General features: G+C 51.7%; 1 protein-coding gene across 1 annotated transcript in view; it reads right to left on the reverse strand.

Moving 5' to 3' along the window:
• HPSE2 (heparanase 2 (inactive)) overlaps window positions 1–21,946 on the reverse strand; it is a 255,716-nt gene that overhangs the window by 213,641 nt on the left and 20,129 nt on the right. Inside the window, exon 3 of the mRNA XM_034776404.1 lies at window positions 17,578–17,739. Coding sequence (XP_034632295.1) covers window positions 17,578–17,739 — 162 coding nt within the window. The remainder of the gene's footprint in view (window positions 1–17,577; window positions 17,740–21,946) is intronic.

A 21,946-nucleotide genomic window follows, 5' to 3' on the forward strand; every position in this document is an offset into this window, starting at 1 on the left:
AAAGGCGCCTGTTCACAGACCCCCATCCCAGCCCTACTTGCCCTGACAGTAGTTTAATATAATCTGTACATATAAAAATAGCCACCTAGCACTCGCCCCACACAACAAAATGTCAGCTAGTGATTAAAATGAAAAATACACCACGGCTCTCCCCACAGCCTGAGCAGACAGATGACCTGCAGGGCGTGCTGCAAAGGTGAACAAGTTCAGGATCCTTTGGCCCCAGGACAGATGGGAGTGAATCCCAGAGCCAAGGGGTCCTTGACTTGCCGGCAGCTTCCTCTCAACTGATCTCTGCAGTTGACATTTCTGGTAATGAGATGCCCAGAACTATGCACCACAGTGTGAGTGTGACCTCACCACAGCCCTTTCCCTGATGCCAGCTGTGAGACCTCTGCAGACACAGCCTAAAATCACACTGGTTTTTTTGCTGCTATAATGCATTGCAAGTACATACCCCTATTTGATGTTGCCTATCAACCCTCAGGACTGCCATTGTTTTCCAAGTATCTGACCTGCTTACCCTTAAATATATCTGCATGAACCCACAGCCCCTTCCAAGAGAAGGTATGTCAAGGGGATGGGCCATTTAGAATCAGTTATGAGAGATTAAAGAGTTTCCTATCCAGAGATGAGACCCCTCTGCAGATGGTACGACTGCTCCGTTGTCAGGAGAAGGCATCTACACAGCTATTTGGATTCTTCCCCATTTTTGCATATCAACATTTTAAAAAGTTATCCCAGAGCTGAATACATTTCCTCCACCCAGAGATTCTAGTCAGAGCGCTTCCAGGATTCTCGTCTCTCTCGCTCTCTCTGTTGTACACGTGCATAAACAGTCACATCGTCATATGAGACAAGTGAAGACTGAATCTTATGGGTAAAAACCAGATGTTTCCCAATCTTCCTTAACAAGTTATATTTTATATATGGCTCTTCAATGGATTTATAGCCAATGAAGGGATGTTACTACATTAACTCATGGAGGGGGTGGAAGATAAAAACGGGAAAGGAAGAGCCAGACAAGGCTAAGAGAAGCTATCCAGAGGGCTGCAATTGGAGAAGCATGACGAATGGGCAGCGCTGTTTTAGAGGGCTCCAACAGAAAGGCAGATTGCCTGGCTGGGAGTGATTGTCCACAGCTGGAGCATCGCACAAAGACCATCTGGTATTTCTTAAACGTGCTTTCCCCAGGTGATCTGATTCTTGGAATGCCCCAGCAGAGAGAAGAAATAGAGGGATTGTGAGACTGGGCCTTATTTCCAACGTTCCCCTAATTAGTTAATGGAATCTTGTTTGAATCAGTTTCAGTTTCTCCTCTGAATCCACTGCTCTCGCTGCCTTTTCAACAGAAAACTGTCGACTCAATTCCTAACGTTTTTTTTGTTTGTCTGTTCTAAGCAATTCAGTATCTGTGCCTCTTAGCACAGTGGCCCAAAGCGCTGACAGGTCAAAAATGTCCCAAACTTCAAAGCCAACTTCCCTTTGATTGTCATTCCACTTCAGTTTTTCCAAGGCCACTTTCAGCCACAGCCGCATGTATATTTTCCACAGAGATTCTATTCCTCGGTCCCAGCTAGTTTGTCACAATGCAGACAAGTCTGTAACTGTCTGGTTATTACGACTGAGATCCAGTCTGAAACTGGCATGTAAGATCTGAGAGCTTCGGAAAGAGCAGAGTGCGGAATACATGCGAGTCTTTGATCAGGAATCTAATTTCCAGGATTATTATCCTTTTGAGCTCTCCAGGCTAATTGCTCCAGACACACAAGAAGTCTTGTGCTGGAGACAGAGAACATTGCCATGCCACTAGTGCAAAGGCAGTCATCGTGGTTCAGAGCTCACCAAAGAGATTGTTCCTCTGACTGAATTAGTAGGATCAGAATCATGCCAATGAAGAGAGGACCAACTGAAAGCTGCAAATAATAAAGGAACAGATGGAAAAATGGTTTAGAGTCAGTAGAAGGAGAACAAATCCTTGGAACCAAACTGCGTTCCCACCAGCAGGCAGTGCCCCCCCCACCCCGAGCAGCACAGGTTAGAAGGAAGCCCCATCATCCAAACTGAAAGATTATCCAGATCACTCCTGCCAAACCAAACTCACCAACTGTTGCTTCTTCCCTTTCTTTTCTGTTTTTTACTATGCAACAAGCCCAGCCATAAAACATGGCTGTCATCAGACATGTATCCCTCAGGCCACAGATGGGGGAATGAGCCCCACATACACAGACTCACTGGGCTCCCGGGAGGTTTCAAGCAGCCGATGAAAATTGTTCTTGTTATTTTTCCATAGTGAGGTTGATTTCTACCACTTTAGAACATGCTGGCATATGGGTTTGGAACAACTGTCACCACTCTTGGCACAAACAACAGCTACTAAAGGCTTGTGTATTCTGGAAGTGACTGTACAACACCCAAACCAGCAGCAGGCATTCACACCTCTGAATCCCAAAAGAAGAGTAAAATCTGCAAGCCCAGCACAGGCACCTTCAGTCCTGGCCTCAGTGCAGAGCTGAACTCTGCAAACACATCACTGAGATTGGTGCACCCAGCTTTCCCTAAACTCTCCCTAGATGGAACAGCTCAGAACGTCATCACCTCCGGGATAAGTACGTGCCCTTGCATGGTAGGTGCATTCCAAACTCCAAGATTCTTACATATAAACCTAATAAAAAGATAATATTTTATTCTGACTGCCACTAAAAACAATGAACCATCTTCTGCATAATACATGAAAGCAGTGCTTAATTTGTAATGAAAGAGATGCCAGGGCTCCAGCAATTAAGTACTGGGGCTCAAGCAATTTTTACATTCATAACTGATGAGCAAGTTCAAAGATGCCGGGGCTCTGAACTGCCAGGCCCGGAGGTGCCGGGGCTCTGAACTGCCAGACCCAGCGGTGCCGGGGCTCTGAACTGCCAGGCCCGGAGGTGCCGGGGCTCTGAACTGCCAGGCCCGGAGGTGCCGGGGCTCAGCCCTGGCACAAATTAAGCACCACATAAAAGCACAAGGATGCAGCGGAGAGCTGTGAAACACTCCATGCACACCCAGCATTATGAATGCACCTCAATCCTGACCTGCAGCAGGCCCTGCTATTCTAGATTTCTCCTGCTCAGAGTTAACTACTCATACCAAACTAAGTAATATTCTATATCTAGGCAGCAAATGTATTTATATTCACTACCTGCACACAATATTAATAGCACAAGCACTTAAAACATTTCTTTTAAATGATAATGTCAGCGAGTTAACGTGTTTGACCCCAGCAGGCTGTCTCCTCTGAACTATATTTGTTGTATACGTGATAGTGAATGTATAGTGAATTTACTCTATACCATGTTTGCTCAGACCCCAGTCCCCAGTAGGGATTGGATATCCTCTGAAGAGATATCAAAGTGTTACTGGGATGGGAGAGATTCTTACCTAGCTGCATGCAAGAGGTTTGTGCATTCAGCTGAAAAGACTCACCCCCTTCGTGGGATTAAAGGAATCCTTTGGAATGGCCCAACCTCACTAGACAGGCCCGAGTGCAACTCTTGAGACATGTAATGGTGGGGTGGACCATGGCACAGGGCAAGGAAGGAAGCTTCTTGGCTCCTGTCAAGTGTGGCGTGAGTTCACGGGACTGTATAACATTTTCTAGTGATCATTTAAAATATGTAACAAATGATAATGGAGTCAAAAGAATGTCACCACATCCAGCACACTAACCATCACTCCTACAGAAAGCCCGGACAGAATGTCAATGGGCCGCTTGATGTTAGGCATGTGGTCTAGCTCTAGGGTGACCAGATGTCCTGATTTTATAGGGACAGTCCCGCTATTTGGGGCTTTTTTTAATATAGGCTCCTATTACCCCCCACCCCCGTCCCGATTTTTCACACTTGCTATCTGGTCAGCCTATCTAGCACAAATCCCTTAGCCCCAGTTGAACCAGGGAAGGGCAGAGTATGGAGCTGGCTATGTTGCCAGGAGGAACTTGTTTGGTAGACATGCTGGAGATTTCATGAAACAAGCAGTAAATCACCCGTAGAGTTTCTAACAATTTTAGAGGATAACTGTATGTGTGATAGGGGCTAGTTGCAGCACCCTGATGTGACGAAGTCAGACTGTTCTTAATGTTTCCTCTGAATACTGTGTGGGTGCCTCAGTTTCCCCTATGCATTTCTTAAGTCTCTAGGTGGTGGAATATAGGCCAGTGTGCATAAATCACTGACACACTGTCTCCCTGGCAACAAATGGCCAGGGTTCCTTCCCCCCCTGCAAGGAAATAGCTAAAGGTGAACAAAGAGATCAGGTGACCTCCTGGCCCAGGAAAGAGACAAAGCTGGGAGAAGGAGGGGCTGGAGGGGGTTTGAGTTTTGGAGCTAGCTGGGGACTGGAAGGGAGGTAGGGTGACCAGATGTCCCGATTTTTATAGGGACAGTCCCGATTTTTGGGTCTTTTTCTTATATAGTCTCCTATTACCCCCCACCCTCGTCCCGTTTTTTCACACTTGCTGTCTGGTCACCCTAAAGGGAGGGCAGACGGGGGTCTGCCTCGCTGAGCCAGGGAATGGACTTGGCCGAAGGGTCCCGTTCACCGCTGGACCTACAAGCTCTGTTTTAGACCATGTTCCTGTCATCTAATAAACCTCTGTTTTACTGGCTGGCTGAGAGTCACGTCTGACTGCGAAGTGGGGGTGCAGGACCCTCTGGCTTCCCCAGGACCCCGCCTGGGCGGACTCACTGTGGGAAGCGCACGGAGGGGCATATGCTGAATGCTCCAAGATCAGACCCAGGAGGTGAAGCCGTGTGAGCTTCTTGCCCTGAAGACGGTCTGCTCCGAGGGAGAGGAGGCTCCCCAGAGTCCTGACTGGCTTTGTGGGGAGCAGTTCCAGAGCATTGCCTGGGGACTCTGTGACACCTGGTCACTGAAGTTGCTGCAGCACCAAGAAGGCTGCAGGCATAATTGGAGCCAATCAACATATTTCCAGTGGGAATTACTAACACTTGGTGAGTCCTGTGGCACCTTTAAGACTAACAGAAGTATTGGGAGCATAAGCTTTCGGGGGTAAGAACCTCACTTCTTCAGATGCAGGTGAACTAACCACTGGACTGGAAGTTGGTAGTTGCCTAGGAAGCAGTGATCATAATCCAATTACTCAATATGGGCATCTGAAGAAGTGAGGTTCTCACCCACAAAAGCTTATGCTCCCAATACTTCTGTTAGTCTCAAAGGTGCCACAGGACCCTCTGCTGCTTTTTACAGATTCAGACTAACACGGCTACCCCTCGGATACTTAACACTTGGTGGTAATTACTGGAAGGACCAGGAAGCAAGGGGGGGCTCAGAGGGTGAGCTGGGTGGAGGAGAGAAGCTGCGTGGAAGGCTCCTCCTGCTGTGTACCTGTGTCCTGCTCCGTGCAAAAACAGAGGGTTACAGGTGCACGTGGTGGAAAAACAACAGACTGTGTTTGCGACTGACAGGCTAGGCAGCACTGCTCCCTCCTAGCTGAAGAAGCAGCCTATGACGGACAGCACACAAGGGATTGCTCCCAACTGGACCTCATTATAATGGATCATAAAGGTGAACTAACCACTGGACTGGAAGTTGGTAGTTGCCTAGGGAGCAGTGATCATAATCCAATTACTCAATATGGGCAAACAGAGGACAGTCCCAACCAGGTTATATATGTACTTGGTGCTTCAAAAAGGCTAATTGCCCAAAGATGAGGAAATTTATGAGGAAATTGATTGGGAGGAAAATTTTAGATAATGTGAATGAAAACTGGGAGTTCTTGAAGAAGAATTTATTACATGACCAAAAAGCATGATTCCATAATCAAGGCGGGGGGGGAGACAGCTTTGACCAAAAGTCCATCCTGAGTCAGGTGCAAAGTGAAGGTAGTAATTACAAATAAAAATGACATATATAACACATGGAAAAAGGAGTAAGTTGATAGCAATCAATACAAACCAGAAGTTACAAGTGCAGAAAATTGGCAAGGGAAGCCAAGGAAATCAGGGAAAAATCCATACCTGGTAGGATTAATAAGAGGATTTTTAAAATATATTGGGAACAGAAGGAATCCTAGACATGGTATAGGGTTCTTACCAGACTGAGATGGTAAAAGGGTTCAGTAATATTTCTATTCTATATTTGGAAAGGAGTAGGGTGATGTACTTATGTCACAGTAGGATGATGAAGTACTGAGGGGGATGTCAGACAGTATCTATTAGGGATAAATATTTTTAAATCAGCAAGCCCAGATAATTTGTACCCAAGAGTCCCAGCAGAGGTGGCTGAGGTGATCTCTGTCCGACTGATAATTTTTAATAACAGTTGGAATGCCAGGGAAATTAGAGAAGAGTGCTAACGTTGTGCCAATATTCAAGCAGGATGACCTGGTAATTATAGGCCACTTAGCCTGACATCAATCCTGAGCAAAATAATGGTGAAGATGATGTGGGATTCAGTTGATAACTAGGGCCCTACCAAATTCATGGCCATGAAAAACGTGTCACGGACCGTGGAATCTGGTCTCCCCCCGTTAAATCTGGTCTTTTGTGTGCTTTTACCCTATACTATACGGATTCCATGGGGGAGGCTAGCGTTTCTCAAACTGGGGGTCCTGACCCAAAAGGGAGTTGCGGGGGGGGGGGGGGGGGTCGCAAGGTTATTGTAGGGTGGGTTGGGGTATTGCCACCTTTACTTCTGTGCTGCCTTCAGAGCTGGGCGGCTGCAGAGTGGCGGCTGTTGGCCAGGCACCCAGCTCTGAAGGCAGCGCCCCGCCAGCAGCAGCACAGACGTAAGTGTGGCAATGCCATACCACGTCACCCTCACTTCTGTGCTGCTGCCATCAGAGCTGGGCGGCCGGAGAGTGGCAGCTGCTGACTGAGGCCCAGGGCAATACCAGACCAGGCCTTCCTTACCTCTGTGCTGCTGCTGGCAGCAACTCTGCCTTCAGAGCTTGACTCCCGGCCAGCAGCCGCCACTTTCTGGCTGCCCAGCTCTGAAGGCCTCGCCGCCCGCAGCAGCAGCGCAGAAGTAAGGGTAGCAGTACGCAACGCCCCCTACAATAACCTTGCGAACCCCCCACAACTCCTTTTCGGGTCAAGCCGCCTACAATTACACCACCGTGAAATTTCAGATTTAAATACCTGAAATCATGAAATTTACGATTTTTTAAATCCTAGGATCGTGAAATTGACCAAAATGGGTGGTGAATTTGGTAGGGCCCTATTGATAAAGGATGGGAGTATAATTAATGTCAGTCAACATGGGCTTATGGAAAATAGCTCTTACCAAACAAACCTGATTTCATTCTTTAATGGGATTACGAGTTTGGTTGACAAAGGTAACTGCACAAATCTTAGACTTGACTTTACTTTCTACTTTAGTGAGACAGTTGATAGAATACCGAACGACCTTCTGATTTTAAACTTTGGACTCTACAATATCAGTCGAGGACACACTAAATGGATTAACAATTGCTTGGCAGATCTCAAAGTAGCCGTCAATTAGGAATCCTCATCGAAGGGGGGTGTTTCTAGTGCAGTTCCTCAGGGATCAGCGCTACAACTGACTCTGTTCATCATTTTCACCAATGACCTGGAAACAAACATCAAATCTGGTGATGATACAAAGCTTGTCACAGTGATGAGGATCGGGCAGACATCTGGAGCGATCTGGATCACTTGGTGATCTGCCCATTCAAAGCAAATGTGTTTTAATACAGCCAAATGCAAGGTCACACGTCTAGGAACAAGGAGTGTGGGACATACCCAAAGAATGGGGGAGGTTCTCCTAGAAAGCTGTGACTCTGAAAAAGATTTGTGGGTCACAATGGACAAGCAACTCAACATGAGCTCCCAGTGCCATGCTGTAGCAAACAGGGCAAATGCACTCCTTGGCTGTAGAAAGAGGGGAGTAGTGAGTAGGAGCTGGGATGTGATTTTACCTCTATCTGTGGTAGTGGCAAGACCTATACTGAATACTGAGTCCAGTTCTGGTGTCCACATTTGATAAAAGAGGTTAAAAAATTGGACAGGGGGCAGAAACGAGCCACAAAAATGATTTGAGGGCTGGAGAAAATGCCTGACAGGTGGAGACAAAGAACTTCAAGAAGATTAAGAAGTGATTTGATTACAGCGCATACGTCCCTGCCGGGGGTGAAAATACCAGGTAAGAAAGGGCTCTTTAATCTAGCGGAGAAAGGCACAACAAGAACCAACGGCTCGGAGCTGAAGCCAGACACATTCAGATAGGAAATGAGGCACACATTTTTAATAGTGAGGGTGATTAACCATTGGAACAAACTGCCAAGGAAGGTGGTGGATTCTCTTGGTGTCTTCAGCTCCAGACTGGTGATCTTTCTAGAAGGGCTTGGCTACACGTGCAGATGTAGAGCGCTGTGAGTTAAACCCACCTTCGGAGAGCGCTGTAGGGAAAGCACTGTAGTCTGTCCACACTGACAGCTGCAAGCACACTGGCGTGGCCATATTTGCAGCACTTGCAGCTGCATTGGGAGCGGTGCATTATGGGCAGCTATCCCAGCGTTAAAGTGGCTGCAACGTGCTTTTCAAATGGGTGGGGTGGGGTGGGGTGGAGCGGAGCGTGTTGTGTGTATGTGGGGGGGAGAGAGAGTGGGTTTTTGGGGTGCTGAGAGTGTGTCAGCATGCTGTCTTGTAAGTTCAGACCCCGCTGCCTCTCCGCCTCTCTCTCTCGCACTCACTCAAAGCAAACATTAGCTGTTTGTTTTTTCTCAGACAGATAAGCAGCCCGTCTCGGAACCGGAGCACCCGAGTTCACAACAAAGACAAGAGAGGCCACTTCAGTTAAGGGGATTATGGGACGTTTCTGGAGCGTTGTAACGTTACTTCTCCTTTACACTGGCACTGAAGCATCTCCCCCAATACGTGACAGGTGTTAATCCTCTCGCCGAGGTGGAGTACCAAGAGCGCTCCAGCCAAGGAGTCAGAGCGCTCTATGTGCCGTGCCAGTGTGCACGGGGAGTAAGGTAGAGTGCTCTGAGGGGCTTTATTGCGGTATAACGTGCAAGTATAGCCAAGGTCGAAGACACTTTAGTCAAACACAAGTTTGGAGCTCAAAACAGGGATAACTGGGCAAAATGTTCTGGCCTGTGATATACAGGAGGTTAGACTAGCTGATCTAATAGTCCCCTGTGGCCTTAAACTCTGAAATTCTCCCCTGTGGGGAAAGCTGGAGAGCCAGAGACAACTGCAGGGAGAAGAAAACAAAATGCCGGGCCTCTAGCTGCAAAAAAGTGGTGAACACCACAGGCACAAAAGAACTCTGCCCCACCCTGGAAAAAACCGCAGCGCACACTAGGCTCCGCCCCACCCTATCACACATAAAGCTGGACACAGTGACCTCCCTGTTGGGTAGTTACATCTAGGGAGGTCACTGCACACCAGGAGAAGACTCCCGTCTGCTCAGCAGCACAGGGCACCATGAGCACATCCCCACCATGTCCAGCTCCAGACTCTGGACCCTTGGCAAATACAGAGTTCTACTGAAGGTTTCTGTCCTGACGTCAAAACCCCAAGAGGTACCTTTCTTTCCAGAACCACGATCTTCCACGCCATGACATTGCTGGCCACACAGGGACTGACTGCAGATGGGACCCCCTGCCGAGGGAGCAAGAGCGACCATGGGCCTCCCTCCCCGTGATCAGAGCTAAACACACAATTCATCGCCTCAGCTTAGCCCGTCCCTCGATAAACACGTCATGCAGATGTATCCCCATGCACCCCACAGCCCAGTCCCACACACAGATCACTTCCCCATCCATCCCACTGCTCACTGGCACCGGAACCAGCGGGGCCATAGCCCTCCCACTTTTTGAAAGTGGGCCCTGCCCCTTTCCCCTCCTCTTTCCCCCGAGGTCCCACGCCCCGGCCAGGCCAGCGTGGAGCCCAGCCGAGGAGCCTGGGCAGTTGTGAGAGCCATGCAGACCCTCCACCTGCCTGTGGTGCATCAGGGCTGACAGCACCCCCCGGCCCGTGTCCCCACCCACCCGGGCTTCCCGCCCAGCCCAGAGCAGGTGGAGGGTTATGACCCTGCGTGGCTCTCCCCGACCTGGCTCTGGCAGGGGAGGCCTTGGAGCCGCAGCCTGGCCATGGTACGAGCCATGCAGGCAGCTTTGGGGAGCCACAGCACAGACCCTCCACCTTCCCTGGGCAGGGAGTCCAGGGGACAGGGAGACAGGCCTGGGCCTGCTCCTGGTGGGCCCCCCCACACCTAGAGTTGCCAGGCATCCGGTTTTCGACTGGAACACCTGGTCGAAAAGGGACCCTGGCGGCTCCGGTCAGCACTGCTGACCGGGCCGTTAAAAGTCCAGTTGGCTGGTGCACCGGGGCAGGCAGGTGCCTGCCCAGCTCCGCACGGTTCCCGGGAAGCTACCGGCATCTCTCTCTGGCGTCGAAGCGTTGGGGTGGCTCCATACGCTGCCCCCGCCAATGGCTGGTTCTGCAGCTCCCATTGGCTGGGAACCGCAGCCAATGGGAGCTGCAGGGGTGGCGTGTGCAGGCAGCGCCTCCCTCTGCCTAGGAGGCGGAGGGACATGCCGGCAGCTTCCAGGAGCTTCCTGAAGTGAGTGCCGCCCAGAGCCGCACCCCTCACTCCCTCCTGTACCCCAAACCCCTCATCCCCAGCCCCACCCCAGAGCCTGCACCCCCAGCTGGAGCCCGCACCCCAATCCTCTGCCCCATCCCAGAGCCCCCTCCTCCACCCTAAACCTCTCATCCCTGGCCCCACCCCAGAGCCTGCACCCCCAGCTGGAGCCCACACCCCCTTCCGCACCCCAATCCTCTGCCCCATCCCAGAGCCCCCTCCTCAACCCTAAACCTCTCATCCCCAGCCCCACCCCAGAGCCTGCACCCCCAGCCAGAGCCCTCACCCCCTTCCACACCCCAATCCTCTGCCCCATCCCAGAGCCCCCACCCACATTCCAAACCCCTCGGCCCCAGCCCAGAGCCCCCTCCTGCACCCTAAACCCCTCATCCCCAGCCCCAGCCCAGAGCCCGCTCCTCCATCCTAAACTCCTCATTTCTGGCCCCACTCAGGAGCCTGCACCCCCATTCCAGAGCCCATATTCCCTCCCACACTCCAAACCCCTTGGCCCCCTCCCCCAGCCCGGAGCCCCCTCCTGCACCCCACACTCATCTCTGGCCCCAGCCCGAGCCCTCACCCCTTCTCGCACCCCAACTCCCTGCCCCAGACCGGTGAAAATGAGCGAGTGAGCGAGGGTGGGGGAGAGCGAGTGACGGAGGGAAGGGGGATGGAGTGAATGGGGAGTGGGGCCTTGGGAAGGGGGTGGGGCAGGACAAAGGTGTTCAGTTGTAACCCTACCTGCACCATGGGCAGGTGAAGGGTCCGCCGCAGCTCCCCACAGCTGCCCGCATGGCTGTTATCATGACCGGGCTGTGGCGGGAGACCCACACAGGCAGCTGTGGGGAGCCGGTCCCTCCACCTGCCCTGGGTGGGAGGCCCGAGGGGTGGGGATACAGGCAGGGAGCTGCTTTCAGCCCCACCCCAGATCCGCTCCAGCTTCTGGCTTGGCCGGGGCCTCTGGAGGAAGGGGGGGGAGCAGAGGGGCCTCAGGGACAGGGGGGGGGAAGGCTCCAACACCCTTGCCACTGCATCCATACATCCCACACCCACCACACACATATCCCTGCTTCCATATACTGCACCCCACACACCACTACCGCCACGCACCCCACATCCTCACCCAGATACCACTACCCCCATATACCCCATCCCCCCACGTACCACTACCGCCACGCACCCCACATCCTCACCCAGATACCACTACCCCCATATACCCCATCCCCCCACGTACCACTACCCCCATACACCCCATCCCCACACACATACCACGGCCTCCATGTACGTCACCCCCATACACACCCCACACCTACACCCCACTGCCCCCCCTCCACATACCACTACCACTCCACACACACACCCTTTAGCTTCCCATCACAGTCCATACACACACCATCCGACACCCCTCTTTCTCACACACACACCCCCCAAAATACCCCATAAACAGATCAAGTTATTTCTCCTGCAAGCTGGGAAGACAGAGAAAGGCTGCTATTGTTATTTCTTTTTGGAGATACTGGTGCTGAAAGCATCCACCCTGGCCAGAAAACAGCAGAGAACTGGAGCATAAGTTTTTGTGGGTGAATACCCACTTCGTCAGACGAAAGCTTATGCGCCAATACGTCTGTTCGTCTATAAGGTGCCACAGGACTCTGTCGCTTTTTACTGATCCAGACTAACATGGCTCCCCCTCTGATAGCAGAGAATTGTTATTGTAGGAAGATGTATTTTATGTGATGCCCACATGAAGCTAGTCATCAATACTAATCACCATATTTTTTAAGTCCTAGCCTTCCCCATTTCCCTGTCTCTCTCAGTGTGTCCCATTTGCTCTCTCTCTCATTTAGTTTCTAGGCAATCCTATGCAGCACACTGTCAGCACCAAACACACACACACACAACAGAGACGTGTATGTAACATTTCTGTGCTCTGCTCTATCCATAACCTCAAAAGCAGGTTCTTCTTTTTCCAGAATGGGACTGCCACACATCTGGCTGTCATTAATAAGCTTGTATATGGTCATGTCCTTTCAAGTCGTAAATTCCTAGTAGTGGCAGCCCCAACAGTAGCACCACAGGGCCCATCGGTTCCACTGATCTGTCACCTTCAAGGTGAGCGGAGAAGTTTTCATTTCATTTTTTAAAGGAACCAATTAGTGAACACAGCATGAAGATTCCAAACAGGGAGCAGATTCCCCTGTCTGGGAGCGTGACACGGACCCAAAGCAAAACCACTGACTCTCCTATGGCTGCAGCACCAGGCTCTCATTTGTTCCTAGGAGAGGAGCATGAAGTGGTGGAGGGACGACAGTGTGAGGAAGGGAAGATCCTAACCTCTCCCTTTCAGAGGAAGTGCCAGACGAGGAATCCCAGCCTCCTATTCCCCAAGGCAGGCACCACACCTTTCACAGGAAGCCCCCCACTACCACCAGTACAATCAGCAGGGGACATTCCCTTTCCTGAGACACAAGCTCACCCTTTGAAGGGCATGGGATAGGGAAGGCCATGTCCTGCTCTTGCCCCAGGACAGCATGTCACGGATCCACAGGATAGGTGCTATGGTCCTACCCTCTCCTCATTCATCTCCCTTTTGGAAACCCAGGCCCCCAGGCAGAGCGCTGTACAACTTGCTTTGCAAAAAGAAATCATGCTGGACTCTCCTCACTCTGCACTTCCCAGCAGCCCGTCACCTCTGCCCTCATGGCCTAGAACACGCTTGGCAATGGCTGGGCAGCAGTTCTGCTGTGGTGCTGCCGGGGCCCAGAACGGGGATGGAGAGCACGGGACAGTCTCCTAGCTACCAGTTCTGTTATTTGTTCTAGAAATGCCTCGCCAACCTCTTTCTGATTTGCTGGACTATAGCAGACCCCTACCATGACATCATCCCTATGTTCCCCCTTTTATCTTTACCCAGAGACTTTCAACTGGTCTGCCTCCTACCTCCGTCTGGCCCTCAGAACAGGTGTATATATTCTTGCTGTATAATACACGTCTCCTCCCTTTTGCCCCAGCTGTCCTTTCTGAACAAGCTGTACCCCTCTGTAACAATATTCCAGTCAGCAGATTTATCCCAAGTCTCTATGACGCTAGTTAAGTCATTTAACTTACACACTAGTACTTCCAGTTCTTCCTGGTTGTTCCCCATACTCCTTCCAGTTGTGTACAGACTTGGGCAGATTGCCCATCAACTTCCCCCTTGTTGCTCTTATGATCCTATTGGAATTTTCCGTGTCCCACCCAGACATCTAGCCCTCGGTTAAGGCTGTCTTTTTTCTGTTTACCTACGGGCTTTTGTCACCTGCCCCCGGAGCCCTAATTTAACACCCTCCTCACAAGGTTGGCTCCCCCCCTTCAGCCGGGGAAATGAATGATCTTGGGCATCTTTGAAAGGGCTTCTTCCTCTAGACACAGGAAGCTGGAACCCTACATACCTCCAAAGAGAGGAGCTCTCACCCTGCATGCTCTGCTGAGGCTTCGCCCACAACACTGGAAGGTAACGGGCTGGCTAAGGGGAAATTCAGAGGGTACCTTAAAGAGGAATCTGGGATGCAGTCACAAAGACACTTCACCCTTGTGAAAACGGTGTTCAGCAGGTCTGCCGTGAGGGCCCCACCCTCCCGCACCCCTCTAGGGGAGTAATCACCACAGGTAGGGGAACCATCATGGAGAGGTGCAGAAGGGAGCAAGAAGCCAAAGGTAAGTGCTGCTGTTGACATCACAGGGAAAGCCACGTCCACTTAGCAGACTAGCATTAAGCATTAGCATGCAGAGGGTCTCCTGTTGTTAAGGCTGAATTGAACATACTGGGAGCAGGCGCTCTCTCTATTGGATATCCATCCAAAACCCATGCTGCCAGGTTGGGAAGCTGGACTGGGGTGGTTTGTCTTGCCCTTATTCGGAGATAGCAGGCCTGGGATCAGCTGTAGGTAGATGCATGGGCAGGCTGCCAGCTGCAGAACGATGGTGAACCAGAACTACCTCAGCCACAAGGAAGGTCTGAGGCTCACTGTGGCCCTGCCAAGCTTGATTTTCCTAAGGACGCGGGGCAGGAGGGGAGGGGAGCTGAGCTGCCCACTGCACCAGGAAGGCATCCCCCTGGACTGGAGACCTGGCCAGCCTGGGAGCAATAAGTCAGGCACTTTTTGTTCCACTGGGTTCCAAAGAGATCTCACAATGGGACACCCCTTTGGTGAAGGATTTGCTGCACTGTCAACAGGTGGAGTTCCCCCTTGTAATCCCTGTGCAAGCACCTGCAGCGGCTGGCTGCTAGGGAGTTCACTACCCCTGGAACGTGAACTGCCGAAAGCGCGCTCTGGTGTGGGATGCACCAGTTCCAGAGCTGGCCCATGCAGAATGAAGTGGATCTCGCTCCTCCTTTCTTGTTTATGCACTAGACAGAGATCATATCGTCTGACCTGACCTGAATGTGCATGGACCAGGCAATGGGTAGAAATACCTTGCATGCCTTGTGGACTGCACAAAGCTCAAGCAGGTTGATGTGCATCCCGGATTCCTGCAGGGACCAGGAGCCTTGGGCTGTCTGGTCATGTAGATGCACTCCCCATCCCAATAGAGAGGCATCCATGAGTGTTCTTTGAGGGAGGGAGAAAATGAAGGGACCACTGTGGCACCTTCATCCACAGCAGGCTGCATGGAACTCTGTTTATGGACAGACGGCAGGCAAAGTCAGATCACCCAGGAATTGAATCTATGTAGGGAGGGCACCCACTGGATATTCTATACCTAGGGGCCAGCCCATTTAACCATCCCTACCAGAGTCCAACCTGTGTCCAATTCGATCTTGCTTGGTGACCAAGCCCCTAACAAAGAGCTGTGCAGAGCAAAGAACCCCCTCAAACAAATTCTACGTGTTTGATTCTGAAGATAAGGAAGGTCCCTCTACAGCAGATGTCCGACCCCCTCGGCCAACTCCAAAAAGACAAAATCTATCACAGAGAAGGGAAATATTTACACACGTTAGTCTAGCTCCAGTTAAATATTATGCTTAGCTGTCTGGAGTCTGTGTTCTCAGGCTATGTCTATGAAATCAAAGATTAAACTTCATAACAATTATGAAGCTGCGCTGCTCAAATTCAAAGGGAGTTAAAGGCCATTAAAATAGTTTTACTGCTGGTATTCAAATGAAATTACTCTGTCTTCTCCAGGACACCTGGAGCCGAAACCTTCTGAACTCTCCTATCAACACACACGGAAAGGCTCCGAGCAGCACTGATAACCAAGGCAGCACCTCTGCTCTGCAGGTTCTGTGAAAGCATGTGAACAATGCCTGAGAGCGCTTTGAAGCAGCCTGGGAAGGAGGGAGAGCCTCTTCTCTCCAGAAAATGTGTTTAGTGGAAAGTAAGCAAGTTGTCAGGGGAAAAGCTGACAATGTTGATTCCAACAGTTGTACTAGGAACAAACAGCCAAGCAGATTAGGTTACGAGAACGAGAAATGCCTCTGACAAGCCCACGTCAATGCCGGGCTTTCAGGGACAATGTGTGCTTCAGCCACCTTCACAGCCTTGGTGCCACAGGCCCTAGGGGCAAAACTCCCTGCCAATGCCCGCAGCCCCTTTGCGTGGGGTCCCATGCGCACTAGTAGCTCCAATACAGTCAGTGCCTCTAGGGGCTCACTGCCAGCTCCAGCAGTTTGGCCGAGTTACAGGGCTGGGAACTGAGAGAGAGATGGCGACAAAGAGGGCTCTGTGGTCTGGGTCTCTTTACAGCGCCTCACCTTTTCTGGAGGAATTTTATTTTTTGCGGGGGAGAAGGCGTTCAGGCTGGGAATACACCAGGGGGCACAGACAGCACCAGTCTCAGCTCTCTTCTCTCTCCCCTCCTCCCCTGGGGAGTCTGCCATACCCATCACAGCCAGGGGCCGTCCTCAGCCTCCCCATTGGGGCCTGCAGCATCCCAAGAAGCTGAGTGGCCTCCTTCACCCTCCCCAATAATGGGGGGGTCTGCAGCCCTGGTTTGTTGTAATTAATTCCTTGCTCTTTCTTGGAGTGTCTGTGGTTTATTCTGCTGTGGCGATCGAGAGATCACTGTAGGCTGCTGGGATCCCTCTCCTCTACCCCGTCATTGCCTGGAGACCTGAGCCCTTCATAAGCACTTTTAATGTGTGTCCATAACATGGCAACCCCGTCTGTCTCTCGAGGTTCTACTCCCCAGCTAATGCAAACATTACCAGGAATAGAGCATTGTCTCAGCTCCGTCTGGGCCATTATCATTTTATATTTGCTCTTTAATATTTACTGGGTTCATGCAAAGTGCATGCTCTGAGGGGAAAAAAATGAGCCGCAGTTTAGATCCAAATTTAGTAATTGCTGCAGCCCCATCTGACATGGATGGTTAGCAGGGAGATCTCCACAACACTTCACTTTCCACTGCATTCTGCATAGCGACCTGGCCCCCATGTAGCAGGCACCCTGGAGCTGCCACCTACAAGAGTCTTCACAGCCCCTCCATCACATTTAGCAAATCCCATATACCCAAACATTCAGCATTGCTGGTAGAACAACCAAAGAGACATTGTCAGGCTACAGTGAGAGGCATGTTGGTTTCCGAGCCAGACTGCAGCTCGTTGGAGCTAAATACGTGCTATTTGTAACACCCGAGTTTATCAAAGCAAAAAGAATTTGACAAATTGAATTTACGTGTCACTATTGATGCTGCTTGTTTGCCTTTTTCTTGAGTTGTTCCCATTAAAATGCTTACGTTTAATGGAAACTTTTGTGTTGGCTTTTGGTTTTGTAAACCCTGTTTTTGGGAAAACTTCCGTGTCAGCCCACTGTGACCTGACTGTTTCTTTAGTCAAAGAGAGGAGATATTTCTCAGACTGGCCTTTCCTAAGCCAGGTAGATGCTTGTTGGCACAGTACTGGGGTGTCAGCTGGCTTTCGAATACCTGCTAGCAAAGGACTAGCCCTGGCTCCTGGTGCCAGAGCTAACCTCTCAGCCTTACCTGTTAACGTGAGGTTGCTGTATGTGTTTGAGAACTGCTCCTTTAACAAAACCAAATGCATCTGAGCTGCCTTTTCTCGCTGCAGTTCCAACATAATGTCTGGGTGCTGGGCAATCTTACAGCCTTTCTGCTTATCCAGGGCAATGTCGCTGCGGACAATGTCTAGAGGGAGAGGAGAGAGAGAAAAAGGGAGACAGACAAACCTCAGCTTTCAATTCCACCCAAAGGAGCCAGATGCTCGACTCTGAACCAGCCAACACTACAAGCAATAAACATTCCCCGATCACACAAAATGCAAGCCAAGGGGCAGCCCCCTGGGGCCCATCCACCCCATTTACCTTCTCAGCTCAAGCCCTAGATCATCTGCAGACCTCACTTCTTATCTCCCACTAGAATGTCAAGCCACTCTCTCTAATGCAACAGCCTATCCCACCCCCGTGGAGTGGCTGGCCCCCTGGCAGTTTATCACTCTAACTCACAATTATTACCTTTCCTTCACCGGAAAGTTTTGTCTAAAGTCTTCCAATGTTTATATCATGTCTCCTTGTTTCTGGTTTCTTTGCCAGCGATAACTACAGTGAGCTAAATGCCTCCCTGGTGTAAGGCCACTGCTTTCCCATACCGCCAGATACACCAGGGAGGGGTTTGGCTCAAAGTCTCTGCTCCAGCACTATTCATCCTTAGTGCAACGTTCAAACCTTGGATTAAATCTGTACGGATTATAACCCTGGGAACAGCTCCCGTGGCACCTTCCCATCCTTGCTCCCCCCACGTCAAGAATGCGGTGCAGATACTTGGTTAGCACTTCGTTTCTCTCCATATCAGTATTGTATGGGTCATATTGTTGATCATGACATAGCCTTCCCATCACAGCCCCACACAAAACTACTTGCCCGCTGTGGAGACTTGAGAGCAAAGAGAAAGGAAAAAGGAGAGAAAAATAAGTTGTAGCTTCCCCTATATTCATAATACACTGTGATTCCACAGGTTCACCCCACCTAACTAGCTAGCCGATACAATACGCAAGGGAAGCGGGAGCATTCTCGCAGTGTTACAGAGGCTGTGTTTTACTCAGTCTATTTTTTATCTTATCAGCTGCACATTCCTTTCCAAAAATAAACCCCTATGGGGTGGCACCTTTGGACCCCAAAGAGCGTGTTTGTGTTCTGATCCACTTGTTGGTCTCGCAGAATGTGTCCCCTACTACTATTTACTCTGCAATTCCAGTACAGCCTCACAGATTGCATATCAGAAGCACCAGGTGGTCAGAGCTGAGAGCCTCCCCTGCACGCAGGCCCTTATCTGGCAGGGCTATATACCCTTGTTTGCTTAGTGCCCTATTGTTTCCGGTAGGGTCATTACATGCAGACTCTGCCCAGCCTGTAGCCATCCCATTTTGTAACGGGCCTGACTGCAGGCCTTGGACGGGTAACCGTGCAGCTTTGGAATCCATCTGATTGACATTTGGCCCAGTTGTGCCCCTGAGAGCTGCCCTGATCTTCCCTGTCCAAGTGCAGAAGAGCAAGGATGGCGGGTGGCTGCCTTTGCAGCCCCATTCCATCCTGTTCCAGGACCCTGTGGCGAGCCATCCAGGGGTGGGATCAGAGTGCAGGGAGTGGGCTGGCTGGGGGCACACCTTGGCCCTTCAGTGCCCCACCTCTGTGTCAGGAATTAAGGCGGGAAGGGGGTCCTGATACTTTGGGGATCTATCGGGTTTCCTGTGGCTCACGCCACAGAAGTGCAAACTTTGCCCCAATTACACAATGTGGGGAACCTCAGAGTTTTACCCCCACCCTCTGCTCCCCCTGTAGTCCCTTCCTGCAGGAGCCGATTGCTCCTCAACCCCTATTCGGAAGAACTAGTCTAACCTGTTGATGTTCTCCAGCTCGAGTTCAACTGTGAGCCCAGCACTGTGCAGCTCTCGGCCCCCCGCCAATATCAGGAGGCAAACCCAGCTGTGCAGAGACCTCTCTGGGGCCCCAGGCCTGCCGTGCTCTGCACCCAAGCCATCTTGTCCTCTGACCACCCAATCTCCCACGCTAAGCAGGATGGAGCTCACATTAGTGCTTGGATGGAGATCGACAAGGGACACCGGGGTGCTGAAGGAAGTGGTGCTGGTTATTCATGTAAGGGGCCATCTTCCCTCCAAATCAGCACTGAGTCCCCGGCAGTGGCATGGTGCTAGGAGGTGCCATCTCTTGACAGAGCTCTAGTTCACTTTCCGTCAGTGAAGATGCGTCCCCACTTCCTCTTGTACCAGCTGCTCTCTACGCTTCCTGGGCACAGAGAGGATGCAGAGTTGGACAGCACATCAGCTCCCTCAGGGCTTGCAGGACGCCTGCACGCTCCCAGGTCCCTGGCAGCTTTTCTTGCTTGAAGGAGACACAGAGGATCTCCGTTATCACAGGGTCAGGTGCCCCTCGTGAGGCTTTGCCTGCCGGGGGCAGGGATCAGCTCTGGAGATGGTGGATTGGAATTGCTCCTCCAGGGTTCCTGAGCAACACGGCCCCATGGAGGAAACTCTGGAGAGCCAAGTAGCAGCTCTGGTCCTGACGTAGAGCCTGGTAGTGGGCTGTGCGCCATGGCCAGGCAAGCACCGTAGACACCGGAGTTGCCAGGCACGAAGACTCCTCCACTATCAGCCTGCATCCTTCCCCAAGGGCCCCAGACCCCTGCTGCAGTGACCCCCCCAACTGTCTCCTGCTCCCTAACTCTTCACAGGGACCCTGCCTGTGGCCCCCATGATCCCCCAGGGACCCCACCCCCTGCCTGTGACCCCCCCACCCCCAACTGTCTCCAACCCCTAAACTCCACACAGGGAATCCCCTCCCACTGCCTGTGACTCCCACACTCCCCAGGAAACCCCCACCCCCTACCTGTGAGCCCCACCCCCAACTGTCTCCTACCCCTTAACTCCTCATAGGGACCCCCCACTCCCTGCTTGTGATCCCCTCCCTCAACTGCCCCATCCCCTCCCTCCACTCAGAAACCCCCATTCCCTGCCTGTGAGCCCCATTCCCCTAATGCCTTCTACCCCCACACTCCCCCTAGAGCCCAACACTTTCCCCTGTAGCCCTCCTATCTGACCCCAGCCCCCACCCAGCCCCAACCCAGAGCACTGTGGCCCCACAACTGCCTTCTGCCCACCAGCCACACAACCTTCCACCCCCTCCCCCCCCATCCGGTGCTGGAAGAGCAGCTGCGCATTCACCACGCTGCCCCCGTTGACCACTCGCTCAATCCACCCGGGGCCTGTCCGCACTCTGCCAGCACAGGTGAGAGCACGTCCTTCCAGGGCTGGGGCGATTCCTCCGCCTCGCTGAGCCCCTCTTTGGTTTTGGCAGGCAGCGCTTTGCACAGGCAGGGCTGAGACCAGTGGCCATTGTACTATAGGCACCAGTCATCCACCTCCGTTCTGTAGGTGGCAAAGCTCTAAAACCCACCATGGCCTGCAGAGACTGAGCAGGGGGTCCTCCTGGGGCTCTCTCCTTGCCTCTTCTGATCACCTGGCGGCTGCCCTGTCCACTAGTTTGTCTACACCTTGCTTTTCAAAGAAGTTGCTTGTTTTCTCTTCCAGGCGCTTCTGGGAGTTCCCCAGGAATGACATCTCCCAGGGACAAAGTCGCCTGGAGAGGTCACTGTCTGGAGGAAGAGCTGGTCAGCCCAAGCGGCCAGAGAATGAAAAGTTAAAGTTCTGTGATCACCAGGATCTCACCATCTTGCCTGTATGCCTCTCTCTTAGCAGTACAGCACCCTCGTGGGAGTAGCTCTTTACAGAGGAGTTACTTATTACTTCTAGGACAGCAGCACCTAACGGACTCGGTCAGGGTTTGGACCCCACTGTGCTGGGCGCTGCACAAACTCAGACCGACGGTGCCCACTTCAAACAGGTTCGAATGGAAATGAGCACGTCAGTAACGTAGGGGTTTGAAGGAGTAGGGAGGCTGCTCAAGGTACTAACATACCCTACATGAAATGCAGGGCAGTTAACGTTTCTGCCCCTTTCTTATGATAAAAAGGCTGCGTTGAACCTGCACAAACATGGGGTTTTGCATTTAGCACACGCTAAAGGACTTGATTTATATTAGACCAAATGCATAAGAGTTAGCGAAATCAGACCATGATCATAGGAGCCCGTCGGGGAGCAGCCCCTCGGGATGCACAGGCTCGTGGTGGGGGGTGGGAGGCTGACACGCTCAGTGCCCAGTCAGTGGGCAGCCTGCACTGGACAGTCACTTTGCTTCACTTAAAAAACCCAGCTTGTCCCAGTGTGGCTTGAAAGCTCGTCTCTCTCACCAGCAGAAGTTGGGCCAATAAAAGATAGTATCTCACCTACCCTGCCTCCCTGCAAAGAAAGTCACTTGAAGTG

Source organism: Trachemys scripta, chromosome 7, assembly GCF_013100865.1.
Source record: "Trachemys scripta elegans isolate TJP31775 chromosome 7, CAS_Tse_1.0, whole genome shotgun sequence".
Lineage (NCBI taxonomy): Eukaryota > Metazoa > Chordata > Testudines > Emydidae > Trachemys > Trachemys scripta.